The following is a 23,285-nucleotide window of genomic DNA, read 5'->3' on the forward strand; positions in this document are numbered from 1 at the left end:
GAGATAAATACACAAATTATATGTACAAATATAGTTACAAAAAATTATGAACTTTCGATTTGAATTTATGAAAGAAACGGAATTAAAACCAATTAAAAGAAACAATGTTTATATTATGAATTATTTAGACCATTTGATTTTGCTGCAACACGGATCTTAAAGCAGCCCATTTAACACCCCCACTCCTCTCCTTCTCTCTTTCTCTCCTCTCCCTCCCTACCCGTGAGACCCAGCCCCCCCCCCCCCTCTGTCTTCTCTTCTACGCCAAACCAAGGGGGTCTCCGCCCCCTCCCCTTCCGCCGCTGCCACGGCCAGCCTGCCGCCCGCCGCCCCATCTCTCTCTCTTTCCTTCTCGGCCCGACCCGCCAGAAACCCCTCTCTCTCTCGGTTTCTGCCTCCACTGCCCCTCCGCACCACCCCTCCTCCTCTCTCGCTGACCCCCGCCATCACCACCAAACCTTTCCTCTCTTCCCTCTCCAACCCGTGGACCTCCTCGTCCAATTAATATCTCTCTTTTGCACCGATTGCCTCTACACTCGTGAGGACCCGAAACCCTAGAAATTGGGGGTCCGTCCTTGTTGCTTGCGGGTGCTAATCGGGTGTCTCTTGGTGCTAATGTGGTGTTTGGAGATGCTAAATCGGTGGTGGTTGATTCAATTTTGGTGGCCACAAGGCACGGCGAAACCCTCGGAACCGGCCACTTTCTTTCGACATTCCCTCTTTCGGGTAATTTCCAAAATAAATTCTAAACTTCTTGATTGGTGTCTGGATGAACCGATTAATGTCGTAGGATGTGAATTTGCTAGTTTTCGAGTACGGGTTGTTGATTTTCCCGACTCGATCGATTTGTTCGAATAAATTAAGTATAAGGGACTATATTGTAAAATGATTTTTATTAATGGTCGGAATTGTAAAAGATAGGACCATTGTGATTTGTATTAATTAAAGGGAATTGTAGTTAATTTCACCTTTGCTCGGGTTGTTGATTTTCCCGACAAATGGTGTTGACTTGAGGCTTGAGCCGTGTTGTTGATTTCTGGTGTGTCTATTCTGATCTGACCTGTGACTTGTTTCTGTTTTGCTGGTTCGCTTTGTTGTCTTGCTTTCTGTTCTGTTTTGCTGGTTCTGTGTTGATGTTGTACTGGTAAATTGCGACTAGTACCTCCATGTTGTTGTTGTGTATGTGCTGCTGGTACCAGTCGGTACTAGCCCAGTGATACCACTGGTATTGTGCCGATTTTGTGTGTGTACCAGTCCTTGACTTGACAGGGACCAAAAATGTAAATAAATTAAATTGAGGGCTGTTTTGTGCAAAATACAAGCCTTGGGAATTTTTGTATAAAAATAAGGGGCCAACTTGTAAGATGTAAATTGTTTGAGGCTATGGCCGGCCTATGCATTAGAAATGTTATAAATGGACTTGGAATAATTGTGAATTGTTAATTAGAGGCGTAAACATTTGCTAAATTATGGGCCTTTAATTAAATTGAATTGGAATAAAATAATTGATACGTAAATGGGCCAAAGTGAAGTAATTGAGTAAATTGGGTCTTTGAATGTTTAATTGGATAAATAAGGTGAATTGGACTTGTAATTTCATAAGCCTTGTAATATTGAAATGAATATGACATGATGTGTATATGTAAATTTGGAATTGGACTTGAATTAAATGATTATAAATGAGCCGAAAGGTATAAAAGAATTGACGAATTAAAAGACGGCTTTTGGAATTTAAGTTTTGATAATGTAACCGAACTAAACCAAGTAAACGTATAATATAGGTGTAGGCTCAGTCGAGCAAGATTTCGCGAGGCAATTCGAGACGCCTGATCTTTAAATTAAGCGGTACGCTCGTCATACTAAGGTGCGGGATTCTTGGACTTGTTTGATACTTTATTTTCAGGAATTAAACTGTGTTTTCGTTTGTCATGTTGAATATCATTGATTGCATCATTGAATTGTGTATAGCATTTGCATAGCCCAATCAAATTAAACTCGAATTGATGTGACTTGAGTGATTTGCATGCTGGTATGGTTGTAGGTTGTGTCGATCTATTATGATCTGATTTGATTGAAAGTCACCACGATTTGATTTGATTTGATTTGATTTGATTTGATATGTATGTGAATGGATTTACGAAGTTAAGCACTTGGATCCAATGAATTTGCCAAGTCGGGCTGTATGCTGACTTGGATTCCCAGGATCCTAATGGCCTTAGGTGAACGGCCCTCGATATTCCCAGTACCGGTTGAGACGAGGGAGGGTGATTATGTGATGATATGAGATGTGTTATGATATGTGATTTGAGGTCGTGGGTGACCTGTGTAACGTCTGTGGCTCGGTGGCATTCTCCTACGTGTTAATGCATTTGAAAGGTCAATTGAATATTACGACTATTGGAATGATTCCAGAGAGGATTTTCTTTATATGATTCAAACCAGACCTTAATAAACTGTTAAGCCAAGCGATTGCAGATGGGTGTCAGATAAAGGGTCCAGCGGTTGGCCATCTGTAGGTGTCAGTAACCCTACAGATGTGGGTTTGATAATGGTTCAGCTCGAAAAAACATCTGTAATTGCTACAAGCCCTATTGAATTGAGTTAAGCCAAAATATATGTTGTGTTTGAAATTCATCTTGGAAATTCCGTAAACTGTGTTTCAGGTTGATTAAATTGTTGTCGAGCATTGACATTCTGTTATTTATGATTATATATATCTGTTTGAACTGTTATTGTTTGGGTTTCATTTTTGAATATAGAGTCTGATTGCAAGTCCAATAATCTAAACTGTGGCAAATTTCGCACTGAGAATTTATTCTCACCCCCTCTCCCGATTATTTTCAGGTTTATTACACGGACGCAGCAAATGAGAATATTGGTAATGCATATAAAAGATCCACTGCCTTGCGTGTATATGTGACACTTGATAAATACACGCGGCAGGCTGTCAGACCCGTGGATTTGGGGTGTGACAAAAACCCACTGAAAGGGTGCGAAAAACGGATTAATCTGAATCGCACATCTTAATGGGTAATTTGACTAATCTGGACCGTCGGTTAAAGGATTTTCATGCAATTGACTTCTCTGAAAATAAAATTCTTTGGACTGCTTCGTAGCCTCAGACACCGCTCGCAGGGGGCTGCCGCCCCCTGCCACCCCCCGCATACTCCTAGAATCAGGCCCATATACATAACACTTGTCATGGTGGAATGGGGCTTTGCTAGCTGTTGCTAAAAGGACTAGCTATGAGTTATCTTCTTGTTTTGGTTTGTTGCCCGTTTGCTATGAGCTATCTTAGTATTTATAAATAATTAATGTGTGTGTTCGTTAGGAAGAACCATTGATTTTAATATAACTTTAACATTGTTTTAAAACGGTTGACTGCTCGATTAAAGGCTTTCAAGCATAAAAAAATGGTTGACCTTTAATTTGGATTTCAAACTTCACACTACTAGAATCGTAACTTATAGCAAGGGAAGCACCTGTTTGTTGCAAGGTAGAGATGGTCCTTGCAACAGAAATGACGTTTGACCAGGACTCGAGCTTGTTGCAAGGATAGTCCCATGCAACATGTATCGCATGCAAATGTATGATGTGTAACCATGCAACTGTTTTATACCTCCCCTTGCAACTATGTTTTGAAGGTAAGATATTCTAATTTATTAGAGGTCCATGCAACAGCTCAAAATTATTGCCTTGCAACTACTTAACCACATGATAGATATTATATTTTATTAAAGGTCCATGCAACTACTTAACCCTATGCCCTTGCAACTAGTTAACCCCCCTAATTATATTATATTTTCTTGAAGGTTCATGCAACTACCTAACCCCCATGCGCATGCAAAAGGCTGGACTGGCTGTTCTCATGCAATTGCATGGGACTACCCTTGCAACTGTTTAGTTCCTGGAGACAGATTCATTTATGTTTATTTGATATCTCCTTTTGACAATTTAATTTATCATAAAAATTGAACATGATTTTCATAGTCCCATTTAAATAGAACAATTTGTTCCGAAATAAAAGAAACAATTACAGTGGCTATATATTAAATATTACAATCCTTCTAAAATACCACAAATCACAAATATTGTCTACACTTTTGTTGTCAAGTTACTGAAATGTGTTGTTTGTCCGCCTGCATAATATTTTTTATAACAAATGAGTGTTTTAATAAATGAGAAAAATTAGCATAGAATCAAGGTCAGAAATAAAACTATATCAAGCATTTTTTCTAAGACTATGTGCTCAAAAGTACATTTGCAAATAAAACATAAAAAAAAAGTAGATAATTCTGTTTCAGCTCTCAAATTAGAATATGGATCTGACATTTGAATGTACTTACCAAACATAGCATTTGGGTATATTGAAATTTCATGAGTGGCAATATTTCATTAAATTATCCACACAAGTGCTGAACCCTCAAGTTAAGGGTAATTTTTAGCAAATGAAACAGATCAAGGGTGTTTTATGAAATAATGTTATAATGTGTACTTTTGATAAAATTGTATTCAAAACATACCTCTGGAGGCAATAGGCTCGAATGTACTAAAACCCGAATGATTGAAACTTGAACAGTTGAGGCCTCCAAAGTTTCTCTAAATTTGGTAATTTTGACATCTGAAATCAACAGTCCAAAGTTTCTTCTGTTTTAGTATTTATTTTTTCATGAAAAAGATATAAATGAAATGTTTGTGAACGTGAGTATGAATCACAACAAGAACTGCAATTTGACTAGTACAATGGTATAGGGTTTCACTTAATCCTTAGGTCACATTGTACAATTACATCAACATTTGACCAAAAAAAAAAGATACAACTATTTGCAGCTCATGTGTAGAGCTGGTTATCCAATTGTCAGGGTATTGGTATATGTTGGTGTGACATATCATTAGGAGAAAACTATGTAAGTTAACTTTAGTTTTAGTAATATAATGGGCTTCTCTGTCCTTTGTAAAATAAAAAAATAATATACAAATTGATGAACAAAGTTTACTTTTATTCTAACCAACCATAACTCATCACTCATTGTTATAGTAACAAACTTTGCAAAGAAAAGTATTTGATGGCATTCATTCCTAAATAAGCAAAAATTCAGGTATAACAAACGACAAGTTACATCTTTTAGCACCAGACTAATTTCATGAAATTGTAATCTGCCATATAAATTTTATATAGATTTAGAAAATTATGCACTTTAGATAACATGGATAACACTAAAAACATAATCTGCCATATAAATTATCCTCACTGGAGCATCGATAACATATCACATCAGCCACCCCGATCTTTCTGACAACCGCCTTCTTTTCGGCGACTACACACAAGTCACTTTCCGGACACCCCTTTAAAGCCGCTAGCGCCTCACCAACAGATGCAGTGAGAGAAATTGGCTCAAGTTAAAAAAAATATAACATCAGGCTATATAACAAGTGATTATTTTGTGGCATAGGCATTACATCAAACAGCTTTTGTGCATAAAATCAAATAAACAGACTTACGAACTACAATAAATGTCTAAAGAAACGAAAATAGAAGATGAAAACAGTTTGAAATCTTACCACAAGAGGCGGATAGAGAGAGGGAAATGACAAATTAAGTTGGGGTGGAGTTCTCTGTCGAGCGAGATGTAGAGAGCAGCGACTGAGATAGCGAGATGACATTTGTGAGAGCGGATGGAGCTCTCTGTCATAGTGGAGAGGAGAGTTTGAGAGAGAGAGAGCACAACATTTTGAGCTGACGGAGAGGAGGGCCGGGGAGGGTTGAGCGAGAGAAAGAGAGCAGGTAGGGTCTGAGCATGCGACAAGGAGAAATTTTTTTGAGAGGTTTGCTCAAGCATATCATCAAACACCTTACGTGTGTGGCAAAATAAAAGAAACAAAAAGAAAAATATTCAACGTTAAATTTGTAAATTAATTTGTTTTCATTTATATATTGAAAATAATAAGAAGAATGACAAAATAATAAAATTTTATTGTTAAATAAATTAAGTTGTGTGTTATTTTATAAACTCAAAATGAAATAAAAAATGAAACAAAATAATTTTTAATTTATATATGTACAAATTAAGTAAATCATATACAACAAATAATATGGAAAAAATTTATGTAAATTATATTAATTAAATTTCTGTAATAATTAATATAATAACACGTTTATTGCTTAATTAAATAATTTTGACACATTAAATATTATAGCATTACATGCATGTTGCATATATGACTCACATCTTCTATGCATGAATATGAACAAATAAACTCTTGTTTCGTGAGTTAATGAAAATGCATGAGAATATTTCATCCGTTGATCGATCGAAACCGTTTAAATTAAATAGAACTGTATTTATTGTCTTGCACCCAAATTTGATCAAATTTTGTTTTTATTTACTCATCCATCTAGTTGACCGAATATTGAAGCATCGTATGGCCATAAACATTTCGTGTCGGATCGAAGCTCATACATAATAAAATGTCCGAACTTTTATGTTGGTTACGTTCTATGTTCTCCCTTGATCATTTTAAAACAGATTTAAAATTATTTCGTTGCAGATCGACCGTTGATTTTTTACTTGAAAATAAACGGTCCGAAAATGTTTTCTACATTTGAAGGGACATATAATGATCAAAGTTTCTAAATATAAGATGTATAAGTATTATTTGGCCATATAAGGTGTAAAAAAATAGATATATTTTTTTAGAATTTTTTTCGTATGCACTGTTGTATAATTATTAGGTAATTAGTAAATATCAAGCTCTGCTGACCATCCGATAAGCAACGAACAGTTCTGATGTCTTCATTTAAGAGGTTGTGGGTAGAGAGTCCATGTTCTCTAAGGTAACATAATATTTCTGTTTAGATCTGGTTCCATATGATGCACAAGATCCTTTAATACCTGTGCATAATAATGATCAGACGGTTGGATATAAACACACATATTACATTACGTGTGAGTATATGATAGTCCTTTCTATCTCTCCTTTTTTGGAGAGCTTTTTTTTTCACTTCCCTCCTTAGCTCTCTGTCTCCCTCCCAAAATTTCACCAAAATCTCACAAATTTTTCGCCTGGCTTTTCCCCGCCTCTCTTTCCCTCCTCTTTTACGGTGAAATTTCAACAAATTTTCGCAGTGTTGGCTTTTCCGTGCCCCATCTTGCCCTCCCATTTTCGGTAAAACTGACTCACAACCCGATCTAGGGTTTCCCCTCTCTCTCTATGGACAATCGATCCTCCTGCTCTCTCTCGATCTCGAGCAAATCTCGCTCGCCCAAATCCCCAAATTGTATTCGTACATGGGGGATTTTCAGACACCGACGCACCGCTCCAAGTGGATCTACACACTCGACGATCTGGTTATCCCTTAACAAATTAACTCTATTTCTTTTATCTTCTACAATACTTCATTTTAGTTCCATTTTTTTCATATAATTTTGAAAAATAAGTATTTGTATGGTTGTTTTGGCCTTTGCTTCAAAATTTTAAATGTGATCAGGTTTAGTCTGGACCCTTAGATACTAGACTTAAATGTCTTGACCTCTAGCAGGCAAATGAATCCTTGTGTGAACCCAACTTATTTTTTGTTGTTGCTAATTTGAAACAATGTAAAACTTAGTTAGAACTTGTAATTAATTTTCACCAGTTATGCTGACTCTTCTGATCAGCCAAACAAGGTGTTATGTCATGTGGTCACTCCTCTTCTGGTTACTGTGATGAACAACAAGAAGTGTTTGTTTCAGCAACAAGAAGTGTTTTTTTTAATTAGGTAGAAAATCACTACCTTAATGTGTTCACACCAATAATTTGTTGCAGGAAATTGCAATTAGCTGACACAAAAACAGGTTTGTATGTGCTTGTCGATTGAATGAGCGATTTACAGTAGCCCTTGGAATTCTTTACAGGTATTTCCCTTCACTCTTTCTATTCTCTTGGCAATGTGTAGAAAGACCTCTCCTTTTTAATTGTTTACATCAGCTTCATCTTTGTGCCTGGTATGGTGTACCAGTACTCCCTGGTTGGGCAGTTGCCTTGCCAAATACATCCTTTTATAATTTTCGTAGGTAGAACTTCTGTTATTTTTGCATGCATAACTCTTGCAACTTGACTATGTTTTTAATCAACTACATAGATAATGCACACGGCAGTTTTGGATCACACTATAGGAAAAGATCTCCCGGAGGTTCGAGTTGAGAGTTTTGAGTTCTTGCCTGGCCAAGGTCTTTATGCAACTCTGAGTGGCATAAAAGTAAAACATTAATTAGAAATGAAACAAATTTTACTATTAATAGTAAAATTTGTTATAAATGAAACAAAGCTGCTCTCATTTTTAAGTTATAAACAAAGTTATGTATCATGAAATATGGTTGTGTTTCATTTATTTGGTAGGTTGGCATCTTGGATTGCTCCAGCTCAAGGCAAAGATAAGTCGAGATACACTCCAAAACTGATCTAGTTTTTGCATTTACCGTTCTAATCTATAATTTGTTTTAATTAAATCTTTTATGTTACAAATACAAGTCAACAAATCTTGTTGCAGCTGACTGATTTAATGATATATGCTTACCGTAGTGTTAGTGTGCTGTTATGACTGACTGGCTATATCTGAGAAGTCAATTAATGAATGCTCACCAACAATTTTTGAGATATGCATGTATTTCTCATCACTTTTATGATATTGCTCCAATATCACTATCACATGTAAGCAACTCCCATTATTTTTTAGCTATTGTACTGTCATCTAAATTGCAAGTTATACAATTTTCGGACAATATGGTATGTTGTACAATCCCTATTACTTGTTCATTATCCTTTAAATAAAATTTTCAACTATTTTTTAGGCACTTATGAATAGTTTGCAAATGTTTTTGTAAAGGTTGTTCATAGTATGCAAGTTGGTAATGATGTAGCTTCTTGAAGGTGTATTTCAGGTATTTCTCCCTCCATGCCTCTCTCTCTATAGATTTGTATTATTCAATTATTTGCAACTTTTAATGAAGTATGCTATATTACTTTGCAGGTTATATTGTGGGTATATTTTGTTAACTCATAGGGGGTGAGTTTATTTTGTTAATGCTTGATAGGTGGGCACATTTTGGATATATTTAGAAGCCACCTCTTTTATTATCAATGATGTTGTTTTACTTCTTTTTAAATTTTGGTTCAATGTAAGATAACTATACTATGTTGGTAAATGATTATTAGTTGCTTTATACTTATGTTTCAATGTGTTTTATGTGAATGTTGTTGAATGAAAAACTGGGAATTGTAAAAAATTAATGGGCTGGTACCAGATTGGTACAGAGAGAGAGGATTGTAGAATTGGAGCATGCTAATTTCCAGCTATTTCCTGTTATTATATACGTTGGTATGTCCATGCAAATAGTATGAACTGCATTCAAAACATGTCAATAATCACCCATGCAATAAATTAATAATCTTCACATGCTAATAGTTAGGTGGGACCCATATTCCCTTGCCTTGCATATAGTCAGGTGGGACCCACGGGTGTTAGCCTTGCATATAGTCCAGTAGGACCCACGATTGTTAGCCTTGCATATAGTCAGGTGGGACCTATGCTGCCTGCCCTTGCAAATACTAAAAATGGGGTCAACTCTGAAAGTAGTTGCATGCGCCCTTGTTGCAAGGGTATAGGCTTGCAACAAGTCTATTGCAAGGGAGTCCTTGCAACTACTTAGTAGTTGTGAGGGAAGTTGTTACAAGAGTATAGTTGCAAGGGTAAACGCATGCAACAAGTGTTTTCGGGCTTGTTGCAAGGGTATCACCTTGCAACAAGCTATTTTTCAGGGCATGCAATAAGTTAGAATTCTAGTAGTGTCAGATCCCCAGGAGATCTAACCATTGGGAATTTTGAACCACTATACTCCATTTTTTAAATTTGAAATAACTATATATCTTTTTAGTAAGAAAAAATTATTATTATTATGGAGAGATGGATTGACTAATATACTTTTGGTAGCACTTCGGCCGAAGTGCTACCGAGCCAAATTTTAAAAAATCGCATTTGTAATTTTAAACTAAGTAGCTCATTAAATTAGTTATGTATTAAACTTGTATAGATATATATTCCTCCGTCCTTGGGATGTTTGTTAGATTAGACTAGAAGAGTTGTTGGCCTAGCTCTCTCGTTTATCAGATTAATTATATATAGATGATAAAGTAAAATTCAAAATTCTAGTTTCTCATGTATTTGAAATAGAAATGTAGCAAAAATATGCAATTCTTGCATTTAATTAACAATATAGCATCTGATATTTGCTCTCAGTACCTCTCAAATAATCTTTGACTGCCCCCCATAACAGAGAAACACATGCAAACTGCAAATTGAAACAATTTGGAGAATATTTATTTTATTTTATCTTAAAATGAACATATCAAACTTATGAAAAAAAACTGGCTCACGAGTTTTAAAAATAAAAATAAAATAAGAACTAATAACAATAATTTAATAATTAGACAAATAAATTGAGAATAATGTCTAACTAGTGATTAAGACATTGTCATTTGTATAGAAGCTAGCAGCATATAGAGTTCCATTTTATTATATTTTTTATTTGTGACATTGTATTATTTGTAAATAAACTATAGAATGTATATTTATAAATTTCCTTTGACTTTACTTAATCTTTAATATAACGGATTAAATAGTTGTTGGTCTGCCCCTCTTGCGGAAGAACCATAGAAATTCAAGTCAGACAATTTACATATAACAGTTAAATCATGAGTAGCAAATCATGTTTATCGAAGCAAAGTCAAATATAATAAAATTGTACCAGACAGCTGCAATTTAGCATTAATTAGTATTTGAATATTTTCCATCTAGTCCCAAGCATGCAAACTTCATGGCAATCGTTATGGCATATGTATCTAAAGCAATTAACCAAAGTTGTTCATATTTTTTTAGCCATGTAATAGAAGTCGTGAATACTTTGATTTAGGGGTGTCAATGGGTACGATACGGGCAGGGTGGAACCATTTTCATACTCATACCCACTAAGAATTGACCTTACCCATACTCTACCCATACCCGTTAAGAATTTGTCTTACCCTACCCTACCCATACCCGTTATGATTAACGGGTAACGAAACGGTAGTGGACGAATAACGAAAATACCAATATAATGGTTCGGACAGCATATGATCAATTTTGTCATTTGTTACATTTTTTCTTCTAACATTTCATTCCATCTCATTCAATTATTAAATATATATATTCATAGTATAACCTTGAGAAAGCTGACATGTAATGCAAAATTCAGACGCTAACACCTGAACTGACATTAATGGATTACTTATTTAGACCAAACGATACATTATTGCCAGAAAATAAGGTGATGATATATTTTCTTTGAAACATGAAATATTTTCATTTGTAGAATTGAGAAAAAGACAATAACGATGAATAAGGAAGAAAACAAGAAAATGAATTCATTGATATATATGTCTCTAGCATTGATACAGGCATACAACAATATGAAAAGAAGAAAAATAAATAAATTGGATATAATATTGATATATTTATATATAATATATTTCATATAATTACCCATTAGCCAACGGGTACGAAATAATCTTTACCCGTACTCATACCCGTTTATCTAACGAAAAAAAATCTTTACCCATACCCATACCCAACAAACTAACGAAAAAAAAACCTTACCCATACCCGTCTTATCGAATATGATACGGATAGAGTAAACGGGTAAACGGGTGTCATTGACACCCCTACTTTGATTTTGCACGTACATACAGAACTGCAGCTGTACAACATGACTTTAATTATTATTAATTGCAGTTTACAAAAATTGACATATGGTCTCTATATAAGCTTTTGGTTGGCCTCTTATTGGAGAAATTAATTGTAAATTAACTTCAACCCAAAGCATTTTCTACATTTTTAAAGTCCAAATCGTCGATCCAAACTGTTAGATGTTATCTCTACAATAAAATGTGCCTGGAGGCCAAATTTTACATTTTTTGGAATTTTTTTTTTACTATTTATTAAGATGGATACAAAATTCAATGGTATGAATTTGATTAGTTTTTGTACCATTTAATTCAGACCATTAATTAGTTTTTGTACCATTGACTAGTTTACTTTTAAGTCCAACTTAGCCGCTACAAATTAATTGACACCACCACTTTATTAATTTGTAGCGTCTGAGTTGGACCCAAAAGTAAAATATTAAAAGAAGATGACTTGATGACTTAATAATTATTTTAATTTTTCGCAACTATATATTCTTTGTTATATTATGTGAACTGATCAAACAGTGCTTAATTTATTCATTTATATATAGTTGACTAGTTGTCGCAGAACTAAATATATCTTAATGGTAAAACTAGTTAAATAATATGATCTATAAATATTGATCTAGTTTTCCACATAATTCTGGTGAAAACTTTTGCACTGCTTGAAGTTAGATAATTTTGGATAACAATCACCAGAATAAAATACAGCAAAATTATAAAGTTTAGCGTCTCATAAAGCCCATCCCTTAACCTGTCAAGGAGAAGAATAATAACAGTAGTAACGAAAATAATACTAACAACAACAGTAATAAAAATAAAAATAACAATAATAATAAACATTATTATTAATAAGACCCGCTGTTATTATTATTCGTTTTTTTATTATCCTGAAGCTGAGAACTAATTGAGGTTCAGATAAAAGTCCAGGACAAATTTAATTTAATAGTGAAATTTTAGGGACTACTGAACATTGTATTTTAGAGAAAACACTGCTGCCTGCCAGTGAAAACTCATCATTAACAATATAGCATCCGTACCCGTATCCGCACGGATATTCAGATATCGATCGGATATCCGTATCAAATTTTCGGATACGGATTCGGATACGGTCGGATATTATCCGACCCGGTCGCACCCCCGGTCATGGCTGAGGACAAGTGAAAAATATATATATTTTTTTCCCTGATTTACATTCATAACAGTTCTTGGGATGATGCTGCATCTAATTAATATAAGATATAATCTATAGAAGATAAGAATTGACAAGACCTTATTTGAACTTGAGAAGTTCATTTTATTTGAACTTAGACCACCTCTACTACTCAAAACTCATGTTAATAGTAATTAATATAGGAGGCAATCAGGTTGGTTGGATCGAGGTGTTCGTTATTTTAAATTCCAATATATCATTTGTAATCTTTTGTCTCTATGTTTGAAAAAATATATCGTTATTTTAAATTCTAATATATATCATTCATCGCATCCTCAGATAAAGACAATAAATAACGACTTCCGACCAACTTAATTTATAAAAAAAAATCATGAACCTTAAAGGCATTAAGTGGAGAGAAAACAAATTTCATTGAGCATTTCCTTGGATTTAATTTAGATCTTTAATTCAAGTTCAGAATACCATATTCTTGAATTCTGTCCTCAAAGATCCTTAAAAATCATGCAGCTTAAAAATAAAACCACAAACAACTTATGTTACTTTTAGACATAAAAGGTACATTAAAATAAACTTGATACAAATATTTGTTTCCGAGACCAAACTTAGCGAGTACAAAATCCATTTTCTGAAAAAATGAGCAATATTTCACTGTTTTGAAATATCCTTTAATTGTTCATGAGATTCTTTATCTGGCATCCTCTGCACTCTCTTTACAATGTATTTAGATCTTCCTTCAAAGTCTGAATGAAGCAATCAAATCATGTCATACCATATTATCCACAACAGAGTGCGGGGATGTTGACGGTGATGCGAATACTGACGGCAATACTGATGCTGATATCGATGTCATTTCCAGCATTGCTGCTGATGTTGCTCCTGATGATGATGTTTCTGGTAATAACAGTGAGCTAATTCTTGACTCTCCTGAACTTGCAATTGTCCGACAAACCGGGCAGGTACCAGAAATACGGAACCATCTATCAACACATTCTTGATGAAATAAATGCTTGCAATTGGGCAGTATTCTTACCAAAGTATCACATTCCAACTCACTAATACATATAGCGCACTCAGAGGTTCCACTGGTCAGATTTGTTTGGTATCTAGTCATGGGCAACTGTGCAATTTCAGCGGCAGTAAGCCTGGAGACGACGTAGTAGGAAACATTGATAGTTCTGAATCTTCGACCAAAGAAGTCAGCAACAAGCTTGAATAGAATTGATATGAATACAACAGAGGCGGAGACGACGATCAACTTGGTTACATCAGATGGTCCTTTGCAGCAGATCGAGGAAAATGGATTTGTCATGTTCCTCTAGATCACCAGATCAATCAATGTTGATCTGTTCCAGGTCTCGACAGTGGGTTGTGCCTAATCATGAAACAAGTAATCAGTGTCCAGAAAATGAAGAATCCATAATTTTGAATTGAAATTGAAACAAGTTATTATTTATGCTTATTGGGTGGCGTTACCTGAAGAGATTTGGTCGAATATCATCTATCCCTGTGTGTCTTTCTGCTCTTCCCTTGTGCCTGAAGCAAAAATGCTTCAGGCACTCTGGTCCTCCTGCACAGGCATTGTTTAGATATGTTAATCAAAGCATCATTTCTATGAGCAAAAGAGTTCCAGGAACAGCTAAAATTAAATCAGGGCTTAAATAGGACTCCAGTGATTACTTTTTTTCTTGGTTCATCTGTGTTAGATACCTAATTTAAGATGGGAACAAATTTAGTAAATTTGAAATTATTTTCTTTTGTTCAAACAGTTTGCAATTGTGTACGAAACAACAATGACCCAAATAACAGAAGCAAATGATTTTCTTGTTTTCTTTTTATCTCAAAATGAAAGAAGCAAACAGGTCTAAACTGCGAATTTTCGTAACTCCAATGAGTATTGTTTTGTAACTTCTTGGAGTGACAATACTAGCAATAAGCACAAAAGGGCATAAATTGTCTATTATAAAAACGAAACGGTTTTATTCATTTCACTTTTTTGTTCTTTATGGTTTATTAAAATTATTTGATATAAAATCAATTGCCAAGTGTGCCAATTTTTATTTACTCATATGCTTTCGTTGTAAAGCTTTAGTGTGCCAATTTTTATACGTACCACCTTCTTTCAGAAAAAAAAATGTATATTTTCAAATTTGTGGGCTTAATTATGCATCGAGAAAACATACGAGGAGAAGAATTGCAAAATTAATACGCCCAAATATTATATTTTATCATTTATGTACTGTTCGATTTTTTTTTTTTGAGGGTGAGTTGGTAAGTGCCATCTCACATTTTTCATTGATAAAAAAATATTTACAAATACTGTTCGATTTTTTAGTTACGAAATTCAGTTTTGATTTATTTTGTTCTTTTGTCGTGCCAGGTTATTATTCAAGGAAGACATTGACTTTTGTCTTTTAAATGTATTCATGACAATTGTATATGATATACAGTATATCTGAAGTTCCGGTCTCCAATTATTTAAAAGACAAAAAAAAAAAAAAAAAAAAAAAAAAAAAACTTGGGGAGACGACAAAACAGGGAAAGAAATATACATATAACGATCCTATGTAAAAAGCACAAAAACAGTAGTATACCTGAATATTAGATTGATACTCCTTTTTGGTTGTGACTGAGCTGTATAGGAACTTGGAACCATGGTGAAGTTACACTCTCATGCCAGTACCAGCAAACAACTTTTGATTTTTAGTTATATAGAAAAAAGAAAAATTTTGGTTCTTAATTAGAAATCAAAATTACAACCACTATCACCTACAAAATTGAACTTGTACATCCTTCTACCAATTAATTTTTCCAAAATTGAGTATATGTGAACTCACATATAAGACAAACACATGCGCTTGTGTTTCAGAAGTCTAGGCAGTAACATTTAAAAAAAAAAAAAAAATTACACCATTTGATCCAAGCGAGTTTCTGATGATGATGTCATTGCTGGTAATGACTGCATTTCAGTTACTGATGCTGTTTCTTCTGATTCATCTGCTGGCTTTAACGGGTCAACATTTGCCCGACAAATTGGGCATGTAGCATGAGACTGCAACCATTTGTCGATGCAATCCTGGTGGAACAGATGCATACAATTAGGCATCAACCGGACTGGGTCTCCTTCTTCCAGCCCACCAAGACAAATCGAGCACTCAGCGTTGCTCCCTGAATTGCTTCTCTTAAATTTTGTCACATGCAATGCCTCTAAGGAATCAGAATTGAGTCCTTCCGTACCGTCTTGAGCAGCATGATTTGTTAATTGAAGGCCTCCGTATCTCTGATCAAAGATGTAAATAACTATCTTGGCTACGGCAAAGCAGCAGCAACAGAAGGCGATAAAAATGAGCAGAGCTGTCAGATCAGTTTCACTGGCGTATGTTGGATGTTGTCCATAAGTTGAGGATGCTTCTGGGCTAGACATCACAATGCGGGTATTGGTTATTAAATAAGTTGTGTTACGTTTCAATGAACCGATATTTGATAGATATGCCTATTAGAAGTAGGTACCTGCATTATATAAATTTGTCAGAGGGTCATAACATTGTTTGCTAAAGACAAGTGATTAATTTGAAGATATCCTGGACATTACCTTGAATGACAGATAATTCATGTGTTCTGAAAAAAAAAAGAAATAAAAAGAGTGAGATGTTGTATAATTTTATAATGTCATGAGATTTTATCAATAAAAAGGGCTTGATCATTAAATTTTAGGAAACATATGCATTTCAATATTTTTTTTACAGAAAGACCTAACATATGTAGTATTATGCACTCTAGATTCTACAAGTAATGCTTAATGCAATTCTCTTACATGAATTACATATTTCAGATTAATATTAAGAGAAAAATAAATGAATATTCAATGTGCCAAAAAAGTTCTCTTCTCATTATAACTTGAGAGGAACAAATTTTCAATCTCCCTTTAAGCTAGAAAATGATTTGCATCTCCAATGTTACCGTAATGAAGTATGAAGTTTATTAGCCCTAAAATTCCACAAACTACACAAAATTGGAACAGGAAGGAACAAAACTTAGATCTCAAAATATAACAGAACAGATAGATTACCTGGAAAAAATCTCTCTGATTTTCCGTTGGCGGACCCGGAAATCAAAATTGAACTTAAGATATTCAATTCGGCATTCAATTTCCTTTTCTTTTTACTTTTATTTTTTCCAGGATTTGTTTGGCCTGAAAAACGCGGCAAGCCTCCCATAACAATGTGAAAGTGATAAATAAGAAAAAGGTACAGCTGCCAATCATTCCTAATATTACAACTTGAGCTAATTACTAAAAATAACACAAATTTACTTCGTTTGATTTGACTCCTTATCATGTAATATGTACACTGTTATGACATCAAACAAAGATTGTAACCTTAAAAAGTATTTCAAATGATTTAAGTGAAATTACACTCATGTTCCAGAGCAGTAACCATTGTAAAGTACGAAATTGAAGAACCGCCACTTCGTCTCTGCCCATGTAAAGTACCAAAATACCACACATGGCCTTGCAAAATCAGAAATATTTTGGATGATCTAGCAAAGTCAACCAAACTTCAGGTGATGCCCCATTACCAGTATCCGATATGTAATAAATAATTTTCAAGGGTTAAAGTATTTTTACATAACTCTAATTTTTGCGGTCATTAAATAGTTACATGGATATATAAAACTTACCAAGTTTTTTTAAGGTATTAGAGTCGCATGATTAAATTGTACTTCTGTTGTGCATTCCTTTAGGTTATAGTGATTAATAGTATTCTATCAGATTATAATTTTTCAAAGGAGAATTATCTTTTTTGTCCTCAAAGAGGAAGCATATATATAATCACACGTACTTAATTTGTTAAGACTATCATTCTTTAATTTGTGACTCCTTTCTTATCTAAAATACCATCCAACTACCTGTCAAGTATGCCTATTTTACACTGTTTACAGTTTTGCTGACTGTCAGAAAGATTGATAGTAAGCAGCATAAGTTGTCAGGTACCCACAAAATTCAAAATTCCATCGGAATTCTATAAGCAAGTTCACTTTTGTACCATCTTCGTGGTTAATTATGCAACAACCCCTCTAAAGCAATCAACTTTTATAAATGGAAAAAAAAAAAAAAAAAAAACTTAAAACCAACACAATATATTATTATTCTTTAGGCAAAAAAAGGAAGCTTCTATTTATAGAACCCAGAAAATATGGCACTGGCTACCAGATGAGAACAGTTGTGGTATGCAGCATTTAGGCCCCCCCCCCCACCCCCACCCCCACACCCACACACACAAACATAAATAAATAATTATTATTACTATTATTATAAAAATAAAATTTGGAAAATAGACCTTTGTACTTTTTTTAATATAAATACTCTCTGGTTTGGCCCACTCATGAAAATTGAAAAAAAAAAAAAAATACCATACTCGTACTAATTATTCGGTCCTCCAATTTCAATTTGGCATCTTTCAGTGATACCATGATTGGGCAAAAGATAAGGTTATCAAAAGCAGTCTAATGCACACTGTTCAACTGAAAACATCAGGCACAGGCTTCATCACTTACTCAAGCACCTGGTTCAACTAAAAGTCTAAAACAGTAAAACTCACAAACAGACGAGCACCTCACATACATGAACCATAGATAGCACAAAAAAAAAAAAAAAAAAAAAAAAAAAAAACTATAAAGTTCTAATAAATTGAATCCGAACATAAAAAAGAGTTGAGAAATGAAGTTAGCTGCAGTTTCTTGCATAATAAATTTAAGTTGCAGGTAGCTTTTCATCCCACTGTATCTATATATGAAACAATGACAGAAGATATCCAACATGAGATAAATGACAATGACATAGATAATGTTCCATCTATAAAAATTATTTCCAAAATGAAAGGAAAGAAAAGGATCAAAACAGAACTCATAAATACACTAATTAACCATTTGTTATACTATGTGGTAAGATAATAACTTAATTCGAAACCGCACAAAAGAAAGACCTTCATAAAGCCTCTACCACAAGTAAACAATGATTAACCCCCTACAAAATTCTTAACTAAACACCTCATAGAACTTCTCAACCACAAGTAAACCCGAATCAATTGACTCAAGAGGGTCCTTCCTAAGCCGGTGCCTCAAGCAATTTGGTATAACCGTCGCTATATCCTCCGCTGTCACCTTCTCTCTCCCTTTCAAGGCCGCCAATGACTTTGCAGCTCGATTTGTCACGATATCACCTCTCAATCCATCAACATTCAACTCAGCACACACCTTAGAGATTTTTACTCTCAAGTCACGGTCCATCTGGACTGCTGGAAGATTCGATCTTGCAGCTGTGATCTGCTCCTGGAGTTTCTCTTGCTCAGCCTTGTAAGACTCCCTGAAGCTTTTTGGGTCTTTGTCGAAGAGAGCACGCTCCTCAACAATCTTGACCCGTAACTCAGCATCACGGACTGTACCAACTTGTGCATGCATGCCAAATCGGTCGAGCAGCTGTGGGCGTAGCTCACCTTCTTCCGGGTTACCCGAACCAATAAGGATGAACCGGGCTGGGTGTGAAATTGAGATGCCTTCTCTCTCGACTGTGTTCCAGCCTGATGCAGCCGCATCTAATAAAACATCGACTAAATGGTCATCTAACAAATTAACCTCATCCACATATAAAATTCCTCTATTAGCCTTGGCAAGTAGACCTGGCTCGAAGGCCTTGACACCTTCAGTCAAGGCCTTTTCAATGTCAATTGTACCACAAACCCGATCTTCTGTGGCGCCGAGAGGGAGATCCACCATGGTGATTTTCGTGGTTGCAACAGGCACCTGAAAGAGTATAGTAAGTAACCTTTTACTCAGGCATTAATTAGCAAACTAGGTTATTTGTAACCAGTTGTGGGAATGGTTCTGAACTTCTGATCAAGTTGGGCTAAGGTCAGGTTAACATCATCTTGTAAACCATAACATGGCTGGGTCCAACCTGACCCGTCAGTGACCAAGAATCATGACCGCAACCCATTTTGGCCTTATATTTTCTTTCTGTTCTTTAATGAAGAAACAGTGGGCCAATAGGAAGCTAGCCTTTCAATCTAACAAATTAAAGCAAACAGGTCAGGTTGTCCCCTAACAAGGGCAGTTTTGACCCTAGTAGCCAGCTGGTCAAGAAACATTTTCCATAACACAATATTGAAACCATGACTGGAAAGGCAATTTTAGGTTGAACACACTTGAGTCGATAACTTTCTCCTCACCATAAATAACCCTTTTCATTTCAAAATATCAAAATTAGCCAAAATAAAACCAAGTGAGTTTACAAGCAGCTTTCGAGTTTGCATGAATTGGTTAGAAATCAACTTGCTACAGCAAATATGACAAGTTAATCAATGTTTGCTTGACTTAACTTTAAGTAAAAAAGTTTGGTTCTACTTGCAAATATGGTAATATATAAGTTGTAGTATAAAAGGACCAACTAGCATTCTTAATTAGTACAGTTGGCAAACACACCTGTAATCCTTTTATAACACGCTCCCGTACTTCAGGGCCCATGGACTCAGGGTCTTCTGGATCGGAGTTAAATGGGTCACCAACTGCAACCTGGATCTCAGGGAGTAGGTCGATGAGGGACCGCACAGTGGTTGACTTGCCGGTCCCACGATCCCCCATTATCATCACACCACCAATTTTGGGGTCGATCACATTTAGTAATAGACATAGTTTCATCTCGTCCTGGCCAACTATGGCCGAGAAGGGATAAACGGGCCTTTGGCTCTCCTTGGCTGTCTGTGAAGCCTGGAATAGGGACTTTTTATTAGATTAATCTGACTTTCTCCATTTTTTTTTTCTGCGTGTGTGTGACGTTATCAGACCAAGCAACACAAACATCTTGCTATAACTAAGGTCAGCCATCAGTGGTATTAATGGTTTGTTTGTTGAAAAATAGGTAATATGCTGGTATGGATGATATTCATCAGTATGATATTGAACTGAGATTAACCTATTTCACAACATTCTTTTTGCTATGCTTAAGTAGTGGTTATACAAATATCTTCCTTTTGTTTTATCCAATATCCCAATGAAAAGTTAGACTGGTACAAGCACAGACTGTACCAAGCAGTATGGTGGATGGGTTCTATTATGCAACAGCAAATGAACCACAATTGGTCAAGCCAACAAATAGGAAACCCATTAATGTCAAATTTTGCCGAAGGAGCATCAAGTACATAACTAATTACCTGTTCAGTAGCAGTAATATCAGGTGCTGCTACATTAGAAATGAAGAGACGTCTATTTCCAATCCCTAACCCTTTGCCAAAGTAGCTTCTCTGCTTACAATGTGCTGTACAAACCAATTTATTACTAAAAAATAATTACAAGAATAAGAAAAGGGAAAGAAAGAGAGCATTTCAGTTTAAAGATTGAATGTACGTCGGATGTTAGTGGGGTGGAGGCTAAGTGAAGGGACCGAGCGAGGCCTGGAAGAAGCCAAGAGAGAGGACGAGGCAGAGAAGAGTGCCGCCATTTTTTAGATGGGGCTAAATTTGACTACGAATTCTCTCTGATGAAAGAAAGAGAGAACTGATTATTGGAAATTCTGATTTTGAGAGAATGGTGATGAAAGGGAGAGAGGAAAGCTGGATTGGTGCTGCAGATCAGCGGATAAGATTTCGAAGAGGGAGAGAGAGTGTAACTCTAATGGGTCGGGTCAGTTTGTTTCTACTTGCTACCTTTACCCAATCCGGAATCCAAAATTTCATTTTTTTAAAAAAAAAATTTTTGGAGAATTAAAAAAAAATTATACAAAATTGCATTATCAAATATAAGTTATATAACTTTTCCATACACGAACTGTAAACCACCTTAAATAAATAAAGATATCATTTAAGAATAGTCAACTTCATGCTCTGACTGATGAAATTTGGCAACTATACATCAGTGTTGTAAATAGCGGTACGCCGTACGCGCTCGTCTGATAGATAGAGTACTGACAAACAATTAATACGGCTGATTAATTTCTGGGCCCTATAATTTCAACTCAATATGCAATCGACACAAATGCCTGCATGCTCTAGTTTATGGGCCCTCTAATTTCTCTGTCGATAAAGCTAGCAGGCCAGTGGCCCATCAGCCCAGAGCTCGAGCTTAGTTTACTTTTATTAATAAAGGCCCATAAAACTGAATTCTGTTACAAAAAGATTTCGTTTTCGATTTTCTTCAAATCTTCCCTCCTTACGGCGCGCAAGCACCCGACCAAAAAATTTCGCAATTTCGCCGCGCTTCCAAATTTGCTCCCCCCCAAGTCCCCAACACCCAAATATTCCCAAATTCCCAATCTCCAATTTCAAATTTCAGTGAAGGAGCCATGTTTCGAAATTCCCTCTCCTCTCCAACGCAACTTACAAATAACCTCTCAATTCTTCTCTCTTCTCCAATCCAACCTCACCATGGCTCTCTCGCTCATGTCTCTTGCCAAAGAGAACAACTCTCCTCTTCCAAGTTCTTCGCACCTCTCAATTTCTCCAGTGAACGAAGGCTTGAGCCAGAACAGAAAGAGAAAACGAGCTGCTTGGTTGAGAGTTCCACTTGAAGATATCACACATCTGTTTCAACCAAACAACAATGAAGCCATGCCTCCTCTCCGTTTGGGTGCTCCAATGAAGAGAAAGGGTGCTGTGGTGGTGAAGCGGAGGGTTTTGCAACCTGTGGAGATGAATCGTAGAGTATCGCTTAGGAAGGAGTTTAGATAGTTAGATCTGATTTATTTTTTCTCTTTTCTTTGCTCCTTTTTTTTTGTTATAGTTAAAGAGACTGGTAAATGTGAAGAAGAGAAATTTAGTTTCCCAATTGTTAGTGGGAAAAATAGTTTTCAGCGGAATAAATTTCTGCTCCTAGTTGAACGAATTTGTTATTGACATGAATTTTATTGTTCACTCTTTTATTATACATTTGAGAAATGCAAAATTGCAAAGGGAACAGTACTAATTTTGCTGTAATCCTGACCGTCCGTACAACAATTGTGCGGTTCAGCTGGTTTTAGTTACCATGAGTCAGCTTCATGATACAGATCTTGTTCACATACAATTGACAATGTAAAGCTGCTTGTTTGATGCTTACTCAAAATTCAACAAAATAAAAATTTAGAAATGCAAAAGGGACGAAATTGAATTCTGATTTAAATTTTTTTCTAACATACTGATATTTATTTTAAGGCTTAATATCATATATACTTTTTAATAACTCTAATTAACTACATTCATATGTTTCCTTTTAACCCTTTAATATATCATAATGTAACCTTAATACTTCAAGCTAAGTCATTTATAAATATGATCTTTTATCAAAAAATTATAAATATGATCAAATACTCTGACAAAATGACATT

The 23,285-nt window shown here is 35.2% G+C and overlaps 2 protein-coding genes and 1 long non-coding RNA gene across 5 annotated transcripts; 1 reads left to right on the plus strand and 2 right to left on the minus strand.

Moving 5' to 3' along the window:
* The first annotated feature begins 7,025 nt into the window (after positions 1 to 7,025).
* On the plus strand, positions 7,026 to 9,207 carry LOC144571736 (uncharacterized). Of its 3 annotated transcripts, XR_013517566.1 has the most exons (5): positions 7,026 to 7,349; positions 7,807 to 7,895; positions 8,123 to 8,210; positions 8,380 to 8,921; positions 9,011 to 9,207. It is a non-coding gene; the product is annotated as an uncharacterized LOC144571736 (long non-coding RNA). The 3 variants fall into 3 exon arrangements; XR_013517565.1 differs by having other exon boundaries at positions 7,807 to 8,210; XR_013517564.1 differs by having other exon boundaries at positions 7,026 to 8,210.
* Positions 9,208 to 15,836: 6,629 nt separating this feature from the next.
* Positions 15,837 to 16,355, minus strand: LOC144571963 (E3 ubiquitin-protein ligase ATL59-like). Its single transcript, XM_078321359.1, has one exon. The coding sequence runs from the start codon at positions 16,353 to 16,355 to the stop codon at positions 15,837 to 15,839; it is 519 nt and encodes a 172-aa protein (XP_078177485.1).
* A 2,301-nt stretch (positions 16,356 to 18,656) lies between these two features.
* Positions 18,657 to 21,619, minus strand: LOC144571831 (magnesium-chelatase subunit ChlI, chloroplastic-like). Its single transcript, XM_078321210.1, has 4 exons — positions 21,332 to 21,619; positions 21,139 to 21,242; positions 20,411 to 20,695; positions 18,657 to 19,732 (listed from the first exon to the last, which is right to left on the minus strand). Exons 1-4 carry the CDS (start codon positions 21,423 to 21,425, stop codon positions 18,968 to 18,970), a joined length of 1,248 nt encoding a protein of 415 aa, XP_078177336.1. The 5' UTR covers positions 21,426 to 21,619; the 3' UTR covers positions 18,657 to 18,967.
* Positions 21,620 to 23,285: the final 1,666 nt, after the last annotated feature.

Source organism: Carex rostrata, chromosome 19, assembly GCF_964058835.1.
Source record: "Carex rostrata chromosome 19, lpCarRost1.2, whole genome shotgun sequence".
NCBI lineage: Eukaryota > Viridiplantae > Streptophyta > Magnoliopsida > Poales > Cyperaceae > Carex > Carex rostrata.

Bases quoted from the DNA above. Each gene is read 5' to 3' on its own strand.
- LOC144571963 (XM_078321359.1), bottom strand. From the start codon at position 16,355: ATGTCTAGCCCAGAAGCATCCTCAACTTATGGACAACATCCAACATAC.
- LOC144571831 (XM_078321210.1), bottom strand. From the start codon at position 21,425: ATGGCGGCACTCTTCTCTGCCTCGTCCTCTCTCTTGGCTTCTTCCAGG. The intron at 20,696-21,138 runs GTAATTAGTTAT...TCCCTATTCCAG, and splicing joins ATATTACTGCTACTGAACAG to GCTTCACAGACAGCCAAGGA. The intron at 19,733-20,410 runs GTGTGTTTGCCA...ATACTCTTTCAG, and splicing joins GTGTTATAAAAGGATTACAG to GTGCCTGTTGCAACCACGAA.